The following is a 12,833-nucleotide window of genomic DNA, read 5'->3' as shown; positions in this document are numbered from 1 at the left end:
TAAGCCAGCATTATGGTTACCATTTACTAAAGCACAGAAAGAATCTGCTGTCAATTTGATTTGATCTCCCCACTCATTCCACCCCGCGAAACCTTTAATTTTTCTAAGCAAGGTTATCATGCTATTATACTGCATTGCAGTTTACCTATATATTTCAAAAATGTCAGATAGCTTAATTGGTAGAGCAACCTAGGCCGGTATCATTAGATGGCTCATGGGTGGTTTCGGGTCTGAATACCGATCTGACCTTCGTAGGTAAACGAGTGGTTGCAAGGCTGGCAACTGATAGTGTGACAATCTGTTTTGGGCGGGGTTTTGGGCTAACAGTTCAGTTCATCAAGTCACATGAAACCCTTTTATAAGGCCCGTTTGTTGCTTAATTGCTGATAAACAAAATTATTAAAAGTTCATTACTTTTCCTTATTTTGTTTTATACCAGTCTTTACGAACTCCACGTTCTTCTGCTAGGAAGTGCCTTTAATAACTTAATGCAAATATTATCTTCATTATTAAAGTTTCTTCTATTAAACATAATTTGAGCATTCTATACATAAATGGTGACGTCACTACGTTATTGTCAGTAAGACCGGTGTGACACAATGTAATTTGAGCTCGCTTTAAGGCTTTGCCTTATTTCATATAAGGCCTATTTAACTATCGTGGTCTAAGGCCACGTCTATGGCCATCCGATCAATTGGAAAGAGAACTTCCCGAAACAACAACAACAACAGGAAGACACTAAAGTGCGCCCCTGGTAGAACCCGGTAAAATGACTGTGATTAGAAAAACGCATTCACAAAAATCGCAAAAGGGTGAAGGTCGTTCGAGGTGTGTGTCAATCAAAACAAGTCACATTTGCAACATATAGACGTAAACGTCTTTTTTAGACCACGCGTCCTTAATTCGGGACGACAGAAGTAAACAAGTTGACTTTCAGGAATCAAGCTTTGATTCAAGGTTTTTGCGGTATACAATTAGGCCAACGTTAAAACATGGCTTCAGACGCTCAAAACTCGCCTATTGATACCTGTCCAATTACACTGACACGATTTCTTCTGGAAGAACAGAGAAAATTACCAAATGCAACTGGAGATTTCACGGCGCTGATCAATGCTCTGCAGACGGCGGTTAAAGCAGTTTCTTCAGCAGTAAGGAAAGCAGGAATCCACAAACTGTAAGCTATCTTATAACTTTTATCACAACATTTATGCTTTTATTTAAATAACCAAAAGCGCAATTGAATAATCAGAATCATATTGATCATTGGAATAACAGTGTTGGACACAAATTTGTTTTATGAGACAGCTCAAAGGGTCGCTTATTCATGAAATGTACTCTGGTGTACATCTAGAAAAAAGTGCCCTTCTGAAACTGAGACATGAAGTAACCTGGTTATCATTTGTTTGGATGAAAAAAAAGGGAAAAAGGCCTCATAGTTTAGTCAAGTACTTTGCTGCGTATGTCATGAGTTGTGTTCACTGCTCAGGTATGGCATTTCTGGCACAACCAACACGACAGGAGATGAGCAGAAGAAACTGGATGTGCTGGCCAATGATCTGTTTATCAACATGTTTAAGTCTTCCTTCCTCACCTGTATCATGGTTTCAGAAGAAAATGAGAAGGCAATCATAGTTGAACCAGATCAACAGGTACTACACAATAATGCTGCCATGAATTAATGTCTAATGTAAAATCATTGAAGTACGGACCGCTTATACTTATTAGTATAATTTTGACATACTTTAAGTCTTTTATACCTATGCAACTCAAATTCTTTTCCACTTGTCATATTTTTTGCTGTGATTTACTTCAATTTAAAGCAACATAAATACTTTGACAAATGCTTTGGTATATCACATTTATGTATATATATACATGTACCTCAAGAAAAGGTATACAACAGACGTTATTATTTTGTGCCATACTGTTCTCAATATTTTTTACTTGTATGTCTTTCTCTGCTTACATATGTTTTTGCAGCCATTTTGTTATGCTTCTTGTTTCTGTTTCCTGGTCTTAAGTCGGGCACAAGGCATGACCTCATTTAATAACCTTGTTCACTACAAGCTGTGTAATTCTTATTAACATAACCTGTCTTATATCAATTTAATACATTCCGATGCAATTATGGAACAAGATTAGTTTTAAATTTATTTGCTTTGATAAGTTCAATATCTTGCCATTATTATTATCCTCATTAATCAATTAACAATAGTGTAAATATTTTGAATTGCTCAAAACATTGACCCTGCATTATTTATATGAACTTATTTAGGTAAACAAAATTCAACATTGTCTTCTCTGAAAAATAAATGCTCAGGAGAAAGTAACATTATACAGAGGTCAGCTATGTTTGTTCAAATACTTACCCTTGATAAAAACTGGCCGCTCACATGGTTAGTACACATGTAGACTTCAAGAAATATCTTAGTACAAAATCCTTAAAAATTATTTTATTTCTGTTATGTGCCACTTGTCAAATATTAAGCAATATTTAAAGATACCACATACTATTCATTTAAAATTCACACTGATTTGAGGCCTTTTCTTTGATTTTTTTGTTGTTGCAATTGGTAAATTTAATGCTGATGGTACACAACTCTACTTTCATAACTTTTTACATGATAACCTATATCATTTCATAAAAAAACTTATGAAAAATGTTTTGTTTATTGTTGTTTATTTAGCAAAAACATTGTGATTGCAGTGTTGAATGTTGCTTACAGGGCAAGTACATGGTGGTGTTTGACCCTCTGGATGGCTCTTCAAACATTGACTGTCTAGTGTCCATTGGAACAATCTTTGGCGTATATCGACATGTATGTGCTCTTCTCCTGTTGGTTGTATACAAAATGACTGAATTGTTACTGTTATGGAGTGTCAAAGCAGGTTATTTCAATCCTATTCTAACAGTATTTTGCAGGTATTGTTATCTAACACATATCAGTACTGTTTTATTTATGGACAATTGAGTGTTGACAGTCTTATCAATATAAAAACACGTCGGTCATTATTCATTACTACCTTTTCAGCTCACTTGAGCACCAGGTGGTCAGTCTATGACCGGCGTTTGGCTTTGTGGCGCGTGTCTCATACACTTTTAGCTTGTTGCCACTATAGAGGACACATTTTTTTTCAATCTTGATAGAACTTGATGTTATTATATTAAGGCCAAGTTAAATAGCAATCATTTATGTACAAAAATGGTTTAGCAGGCAGGGCCCTCAATCTGTAAAATCCATGGCCGAAATTCGGCCGCATTCCCCCCCCTGAAAAGGATACTTTTTACCCCTTTTTGGGGGAAAAATTCCCCCTAAAAAAAACACATTTTTTTATAGATAGATGTGTCTCATGATTATTATATTTCAATTCTATTTTAATTTAATCTTGTCAAACATACTAAATTATGAAAAAAGCAATGAATATAGTGCAAACATGTACAAATGTTATAATTAGAGAGTAAGTAAAAAATCCCTCCAAAAGGGAAACGCCGCGAAAATTCCCCCTGCTATGGGTAGCGACCCGCTTCCCCTAAAATGGATTGAGGGTTCTGGCAGGTCAATATGGCTGATGTTGAAAGAACAAACACTCTTATTAGAAGAGAAATTTTTGTTCTTATCTACTACTTTTATTACAGAACACCAACACAAAAAATTTAATGATCACAAATTGGCTTAACGCCTTTGAATGGTAAATGCAAACAATTGGGGTTTATATCTTTTTGTGGGCTAGACAAACAACACACTTTCCCCAGAATTATTTACCAACCAAACGTCTTAAAGCTATCAGATCTAAGAAAACCTTGTAATCAGCTCTTAAAGCCATATTTTTATCCAATCTTGCCGAAACTTGGTAATTATGTTTATCTCAACTATACCTAGGCTAAGTTAAATTTGTGTCACATAAAATTATGTCCAACTCTTACTGTTACTACTCTAAAAGCTTTATTAACGACTCAATCTTGATGAAACTTGGTCAGAATTTTTGCTTGACAATATCTTGAACTAATTCCAATGTGGGTCACTTTGGTCCAAGAACTCCTAATGTACTCCTAAAAGCTAGGTCACATGGTCAAAGCATAGAAAAAAGCTTGTTTTTACTATAGAGCCACTTTTATGACTAAATGTTGAGGAAATGTTTTTTTGTTATCACCTTTTGTCCATCATCAGTCATCTATTTTGTTAATACTCTATACTCTACATTTAATGTATAATCTTCATAATAAATCCCATTGATATCCAAGTTGGAATCTGGGTGACTTAGTCGTTAGGTAAAAACTTACATGTAGTCACAAAGTCAAATTAAAGATTAATTTTGTTAACATGCTAGAAGTCAATTTTTTAATCCTTTAGTCTTCATATAAATTTGGTCAGAGCATTTTTTATAATGATTTCTCTGCCAAATTTGAAAAAAAGTCATATACGTTTAAAAAAGATAGCTCTGATTTTAACACAGAGACCTATATAGTATGGTGTGTTATAGGAAGACGGTGTAGAGGTGTCAGAGAAAGATGTGCTGCTGCCAGGCAACAAGTTGGTTGCCGCTGGTTACGCCCTCTATGGCAGCGCCTGTATGATTGTTCTCTCAACTGGACATGGCGTCAATGGCTTTATGCTAGACCCAGTATGTGATTCCTTGAGTATGCAGTTATTTAGTACAATGTATCACTATGCAACTTTAGTTGGGAGTGTTCTGGAATCATATATTCTTTTGGGTTGCCTATCTGTGTGTGTTTTGTTTTTACCCAAAGCATACGGTTGAGAACCCTTAAAGATAAATACTTCAAAAATACATAATAATAATAATGTTGTACTCATGAAGAGGGCACATGATTTAAAATCCGTGCTTCATTGCGTGCAAAGTAATTTCTCTTTGGAAGTTTTATTTGGTTGTCCGTTTTCTCAAAAACTTATGTAGCTATGATTGCAATTTCTTTCTGTTTTTTCATTCAGTTTCTGTCATCACTGATTTATGTGTTTAGAATAATAGGAATCTGTGTTCTATTTTTTGAAAATTACCGGTAGTAGTTAGTTAAAAAAATAAATTTCCTTATTTTCTGTAAAGAAACATTTGTATTGGTAATAATATGTAATGCATCCATGTATGTTTGACCAATGAAGAATGTCTGATGTTACTTAGGCCATTGGTGAGTTCTTGCTGACTGCGAGGAACTTGAGAATCCCTCATCGAGGCAAGATCTACTCCCTGAATGAGGGATATGAAGCTCTCTGGGACGAACCAACTAAGGAGTATATCAAGAGCAAGAAATACCCAACAGTTTGTTACCTACCCTTTATAAACTAAGCATTAAAGCAAATTTAATAATCAATTATTTTTTTTAAGAAAATACTTTTATTAAGTTTCTAGAAATAAGGGTATGCAACATGTAAAAATGTTTTTTCGAGTCAGGTACTGTAATAGTTGGGTTGGGTCCGGTTTGGTACGGTTGCAATAGTTAATTCTTAAAAAGTTTACAATGCTACACTAAATATGAGTTATGGACAGCAAAACAAGCAAATAGAGCATACCTGGTATGTGTGCTTATATGCTTATATGCTTTTTGTATATTTATGCCCCCCTTCGAAGAAGAGGGGGTATATTGCTTTGCTCATGTCGGTCGGTCGGTCCACCAGGTGGTTTCCGGATGATAACTCAAGAACACTTGGGCCTAGGATCATGAAACTTCATAGGAACATTGATCATGACTCGCAGATGACCCCTATTGATTTTGAGGTCACTAGGTCAAAGGTCAAGGTCACGGTGACTAGAAATAGTAAAATGGTTTCCGGATGATAACTCAAGAACGCTTATGCCTAGAATCATGAAACTTGATAGGTAGATTGATCATGACTCACAGATGACCCCTATTGATTTTCAGGTCACTAGGTCAAAGGTCAAGGTCACGATGACATGAAATAGTAAAATGGTTTCCGGATGATAACTCAAGAACGCTTATGCCTAGAATCATGAAACTTCACAGGTAGATTGATAATGAGTGGCAGATGACCCCTATTGATTTTCAGGTCACTAGGTCAAGGTCACGGTGATTCAAAATAGTAAAATGGTTTCCGGATGATAACTCAAGAACGCTTATGCCTAGAATCATGAAACTTCATAGGTAGATTGGTAATGACTGGCAGATGACCCTTATTGATTTTCAGGTCACTAGGTCAAAAGTCAAGGTCACGGTGACCCGAAATAGTAAAATGGTTTCCGGATGATAACTCAAGAAGGCTTATGCCTAGGATCATAAAACTTGATAGGTAGATTGATAATGACTCGCAGATGACCCCTATTGATTTTCAGGTCACTAGGTCAAAGGTCAAGGTCACGGTGACCCAAAATAGTAAAATTGTTTCCAGATGATAACTCAATAACGCTTATGCCTAGGATCATGAAACTTCATAGGTACATTGATCATGACTCGCAGATGACCCCTATTGATTTTAAGGTCACTAGGTCAAAGGTCAAGGTCATGGTGACCCGAAATAGTAAAATGGTTTCCGGATGATAACTCAAGAACGCTTATGCCTAGGATCATGAAACTTCATAGGTACATTGATCATGACTCGCAGATGACCCCTATTGATTTTCAGGTCAATAAGTCAAAGGTCAAGGTCCCGGTGACCCGAAATAGTAACATAGTTTCCAGATGATAACTGAAGAACGCTTATACCTAGGATCATGAAACTTGATAGGTACATTGATCAGGACTCGCAGATGACCCCTATTGATTTTCAGGTCACTAGGTCAAAGGTCAAGGTCACAGTGACAAAAAACATATTCACACAATGGCTGTCACTACAACGTAGAGCCCATATGGGGGGGCATGCATGTTTTACAAACAGCCCTTGTTTTATTTTTATGCCCCCCTTCGAAGAAGAGGGGGTATATTGTTTTGCACATGTCGGTCAGTTCGTCGGTCGGTCCGTCCACCAGATGGTTTCCGGATGATAAATCAAGAACGCTTAGGCCTAGGATCATGAAACTTCATAGGTACATTGATCATGACTGGCAGATGACCCCTATTGATTTTCAGGTCACTAGGTCAAAGGTCAAGGTCACAGTGACTCGAAATAGTAAAATGGTTTCCGGATGATAACTCAAGAATGCTTAGGCCTAGGATCATGAAACTTCATAGGTACATTGATCATTAATGGCAGATGACCCCTTATTGATTTTCAGGTCACTAGGTCAAAGGTCAAGGTCACAGTGACTCGAAATAGTAAAATGGTTTCCGGATGATAACTCAAGAATGCTTACACCTAGGATCATAAAACTTTATAGGAACATTGATCATGACTGGCAGATGACCCCTATTGATTTTCAGGTCACTAGGTCAAAGGTAAAGGTCACAGAGACTCGAAACAGTAAAATGGTTTCCGGATGATAACTCAAGAATGCTTACACCAAGGATCATGAAACTTCATAGGTACATTGATAATGACTGGCAGATGACCTTTATTGATTTTCAGGTCACTAGTTGTTTTTGTCCTGTCTGTCTGTCATTCTGTCCCAAAACTTTAACCTTGGTTAAAGTTTGATAACTTTTTATGTCTGTCGGTCTGTCCATCAGATGGTTTCCAGATGATAACTCAAGAACGCTTAGGCCTAGGATCATGAAACTTCATAGGTACATTGATCATGACTGGCAGATGATCCCTATTGATTTTCAGGTCACTAGGTCAAAGGTCAAGGTCACAGTGACTGGAATCAGTAATGGTTTCAGGATGATAACTCAAGAATGCTTACGCCTAGGATCATGAAACTTCATAGGTACATTGATAATGACTGGCAGATGAACCCTATTGATTTTCATGTCACTAGGTCAAAGGTCAAGGTCACAGTGACTTGAAATAGTTAAATGGTTTCCGGATGATTACTCAAGAATGCTTACGCCTAGGATCATGAAACTTTATAGGTACATTGATCATGACTGGCAGATGACCCCTATTGATTTTCAGGTCACTAGGTCAAAGGTCAAGGTCACAGTGACAAAAACGTATTCACACAATGGCTGCCACTACAACTTCAGCCCACATGGGGGCATGCATGTTTTACAAACAGCCCTTGTTAGTTTAGCATTTGTCAGTTTGTGTGTGTTGTGCGTCTAACGTTCGCAACTTTAAGCTTGTTACCATTCTAGAGGCCATATTAATCTGAATGTGTCAACAAGTTTTGTCAGTAGTTCAATGCTTAGAAATACCTTGTTATCATTGAACAGGCAACATTTATTACTCATTCTTGATAGAATGTAATTAGCTCGGCTGTTTTCGGAGAAAACCCAAGGTATTGTCATAGCCAGCTTGTCGTGTCCGTCATCGTGTCCGCCGTCCTCGTCGTGCTAAAACCTTAACATTTTGTCAAGGTTTTGTATGATTATGAAGCAAGATAAACACAGTAAGCATCAAAATACAAGTTGGGAAATACCAGTACAAATATTGAAATAAAAACGAACCTGTTTATTATTATTTTTATTATCTTAAATGTTATTTTTTACATGAAACTTTGTTTGCACAATCGTTTATGACAACTGACTTTATCACAATGCAAATGTAGTACTCATTACATGTTAGTTTACTGTTTTAATACTATATTACAGAACGGCAAGGCATATGGTGCACGCTACATTGGTTCTATGGTTGCTGATGTACATCGTACTATCATGTATGGAGGCATATTCATGTACCCAGCCACTTCTGACAGCCCCAAGGGCAAGGTATGCTAAAAGAAACATGCTGGTATTGATAAATATGCTAATAGACATGTCCACAATTGCTGGAAAATGTCTCAAACCATTAAAAAAACTATTCCTTAGTTTTTAACTCACCTTAGCAGGACCATGGCATGTATTCACTAACATTTTCTTAGACTTAAGAATAAAGAATATAAATATATTATGTTCAATTAATTTGTTCCAAAATAAAAATTGTGTAGTTTTAAATTCCATGTCATATTGAACTGTATTATACTACTGGTTAGCGACCTATTATTCGCCCATACCTATTATTCGCCCACCCCCTTAAAACCAGTCAATGTAACGCTTGATCACGATTTTCTTTGTCACAGATTTACAGAAGCTTGTTTCATTGAAGTTGACATCAGCAATTCTTTAAAATGCTGGTGTTATAAAGAGACAATTGCGATGTTTACAAATTTCGTCGCAATGTAATGTGACCTCGCAGGGGATATCAATAGCACACTCATGCTCAGAAGAAATCCCTAACTGAAACCCGACCTGTGTGCTTGGTATTTTCGTTCGTCTACTGCAATAGAGCAGGTCTAAATTATTTCTAACAATCACTTATTTTACCAGAATCTAATGTGTTTAACATGCACACATGATTTAAATTATAGTTTTTTAACATTAAAACTACACAATTTGATGTTTTTATAATCTGAATTGCTTGCAAAATGTATCTTGTAAACATTTTAAAGAAATGAAAACAGAAATCCCATTCAACACTATAAATCCATAAATTGGATTTTCTACCTTGATAAAGGAAAGTTTTGTTTGATCAAAGATCTATAAATAAACATGTTTATTTCTTGCACTGATATTTGAAAACAAGTTATAAGTCTATTTAAAATAAGCAGAAGATGACATATTGCACCATCAAATTAATGTATTTACGTCATTTTAACGTTAAATAATGTTAAGAAAAGTTTTATTTAAACTTATTTTTTTCCAAATACCTGATTTATATAAATGTCGAGTAAATACTTCTGTACAGTGGAAAATTAACTCCCTTTAATGACCCCATATACGGCCCTCGTACATACGCATGCGCCTATCAAAAATATTTTGTTTACATTCGCTTGAAGATGACAAACCCAGGATGTATCAGTAAATAAAAAAATAAATATTTTGTATTATTTAGAAAGTTGTTAAAAAAAAACTAAATTTCAACTAGGAAATACTTGCTGACCAGTACCAAGTACTTAGCGAAACTTCTTTTCAGTTTGTTTGCACTAGGTTCAATGGAAATTTCACAAACACAGACTGTGTATGCATCAAATGTCATTATGCAATAAAAGAGCAACTGGATTTTAAGAAAACCTTGTTTTTATTAGGTGGGCGAATAATTGGTACAGTTCCAAGCATGTTCTAGGTAAATATAGGGGTGTTTTTAAAGTGACAGTTCTCTGTTACCTTTGTAAAATTTTCATAAAAAGTAATACTAGAATTGATGTTAGTTGTTAAACATTATTTCTGCCAAGTTTCAGTTAAATCGATCTCATAAAACACTTGTAAGGCAGTAATAAGCTCCATTTCTGGGCGAAAATGGGTCCCTAACCAGTATAAGAACATAACTGTTTATAGAATTTATTTTTGTATACTTAAGTATAAGACTTGTTTGGTGGAAACTGGCCACGTTGTTGTCTGTTGTCATCATAATCAGTCTTCATTAAGAAGCAGAATTTCATCAAATAGGTGAAAGTTTAGCGTTTATCCCCTTATATTGCATTCCTCTATTAATGATTAATTTCAATTTGATTTTCAGTTTGCTAAGAAAATATTTGCATTGGCAGGGCTCGAATTTATTTTTTTTTTCTACTTGCAAAACATTGCGAGCAGCTTTAATACCGACTCGCAAAATCAAAAACATTCTCGCAAATTTTGCTGGACACATAATTTAATATCGTTTTTTTTATTCAACAGTTAACTTTGCTTTATCTATCGTATTGTTATTTCCATCTGTGGGCAAAAAGAAACTACATGTTATTTTTCGCTTCGACGCCATGTATGTTCAAGTTCAATGAACACGTGTGAATTAGTCGACTGTTTAACGTTCTTTGTACCAATACCATCCTCGTATCTGTACTATAAGTATACCAGTCTATATACAAGGTGCGCGTTTCCGCATACGGGTATTAGGACGTTCTATGACCTATGGTTTAGCGTTCAGGACGTCGAACGCATTTAGCAATAATACTGTTTTTTTTTTCACTATTTCTCTACTCGCAAAAAATTACTAGTGGCTGAAAACTTAACTCGCAATCGGTATTTTTCACTCGCATTTTGCGAGTGTGCGAGTGTTAATTTCGAGCCCTGATTGGTTTAAATCTGTAATACAAAGCTGTTGAAACTGACCTGTCAGTCTACCAATATTTTTATGTGGATCTGGTTTGGCTATATGCATGTGTGTTAAGTGTTGTCCCAGATTAACCTATGTAGTGGGCACAGGCTTATCAGGGACAGCACTTTCAGTGTACATTTTTTTTGCTAAAAACAGACTTCCTGTAAACAAAAATACCATAAAAGTGGATAATCTGGGATGACACTTAACGCACCTGCATTATGACCTGTTTTCCCAGAAAGAGGCCCATTTGGTTGTTATGTGGTTGCAGTTGCGTCTGCTGTACGAGGTGGCCCCGATGGCGTTCCTGGTGGAGCAGGCGGGGGGCATGGCAACCACTGGCACCCAGCGCTGCCTCGACATCGTGCCTACCGACATCCACCAACGCTGTCCTTGTTACCTGGGATCTCGCGATGATGTGCAAGATGTGATTGACACATACAAAAAATATCAAAAATAAACTTGCTGTGTGTGAATGAGGTTTTTAAAAAGAATTGTTCACAGATTAAAAAATGTAAATAAAAAAGTGCTTGCTCTGGGGTTTGAATGCGGGATCTCTAGACACAAAATTGAACACAATACCACTACGACTATAGGCTTTTGATTTTGAATGATACATGTAGTTGAAATGTTATGTTTGGAATACATGATTTTGCTCAATTATGAATGAAAAGCCTTACAAATGCTTTATCATTTTATGGATTTCAACTGATGATTATTTATCAATTAGCACATATATTTTACATTTAATTAGTAAGGAGTATTGTTCCTGCTTGTTTGAATAAAATACATACAGTTTTTGAGTAATTCCCTGAAATCTTGATAAGTATGTTTGTTTTTGAAATTCATGTATATAAATGTCAAGTTTTTTAAATATCGGTTTAAGATTTCTTCGTTTATTGATCGCCTGAGCTAATATTTTGTGTAAAGCCGTTTGGAATCTTTTATTGTGAGTCAAACTGTGTCCCTCATGCTGTGTGTGTGGTTAACAATTTGGTTCAAACTGTTTTGGTATTTTTCATATGTATGTAACCAGATTAAAAAAAAGTGTACTTTTCTTAATATTCTCTTGTGTATTATTTGACTTTTTTTCAAATCATGCCCCTTGGCTAAAATTGGTCACACCAAGGGGGCAAATAGCTTTAAATTATAGCAAAATGGCTTTAAAATCTACAAAAAAATAATCTTGTGTGTGTTAACTAGGGCAGTGTTGGGCCTCTTGTTTGTCCCATTCTTATTGTAGTTATATTTTCTGTGTGTAAAGAAATGTTCACATGAATTCATGTAATGTTGACATTTGAACCAGTTTCTACTCATGATAAGGACATAAAAAATATTGAATGAATGTCTTAGTATGTGTGCCCATTTCTATATCAAAATTATGGTCCATTTTCATTTTATGTATTGTCCTTAAAAAGTGACATGTTAGTTACATTATTTGCTGTACATGTAGTTACGGGAGCAGTTATTTAGTGCTTATTATGCGGAATAAAAATAAGGGTTAGATTTGTTTCCATGTTCTCTTTTATTAATAGTGGTTCTACATTATCTGCAGTTCCATTTTTTTAAATACCACACATTACTATCTGTAAGATCTAAAATGGTTACTACCTTAATAAAAAAAACTACCCACTTATTTATCAACATCAGTGTAGCACTCCCTGAAGGGTCGTTGACAATCATTCCATCATGCCCCTAGATTTTGCTAAGGCACTGATGGCATAGACCCATGTTTTAGGTTGTGTGGCCAAC

At 35.7% G+C, this 12,833-nt stretch overlaps 1 protein-coding gene across 1 annotated transcript; it reads left to right on the top strand.

The window, feature by feature from the left end:
• Window positions 1-746: 746 nt before the first annotated feature.
• On the top strand, window positions 747-12,585 carry LOC127879524 (fructose-1,6-bisphosphatase 1-like). Its single transcript, XM_052426420.1, has 7 exons — window positions 747-1,174; window positions 1,487-1,649; window positions 2,727-2,819; window positions 4,483-4,623; window positions 5,140-5,277; window positions 8,603-8,719; window positions 11,353-12,585. Exons 1-7 carry the CDS (start codon window positions 993-995, stop codon window positions 11,539-11,541), a joined length of 1,023 nt encoding a protein of 340 aa, XP_052282380.1. The 5' UTR covers window positions 747-992; the 3' UTR covers window positions 11,542-12,585.
• Window positions 12,586-12,833: the final 248 nt, after the last annotated feature.

The sequence above is a fragment of the Dreissena polymorpha genome, chromosome 4, assembly GCF_020536995.1.
Source record: "Dreissena polymorpha isolate Duluth1 chromosome 4, UMN_Dpol_1.0, whole genome shotgun sequence".
Lineage (NCBI taxonomy): Eukaryota > Metazoa > Mollusca > Bivalvia > Myida > Dreissenidae > Dreissena > Dreissena polymorpha.
This window is presented reverse-complemented; position numbering and strand designations above follow the sequence as displayed.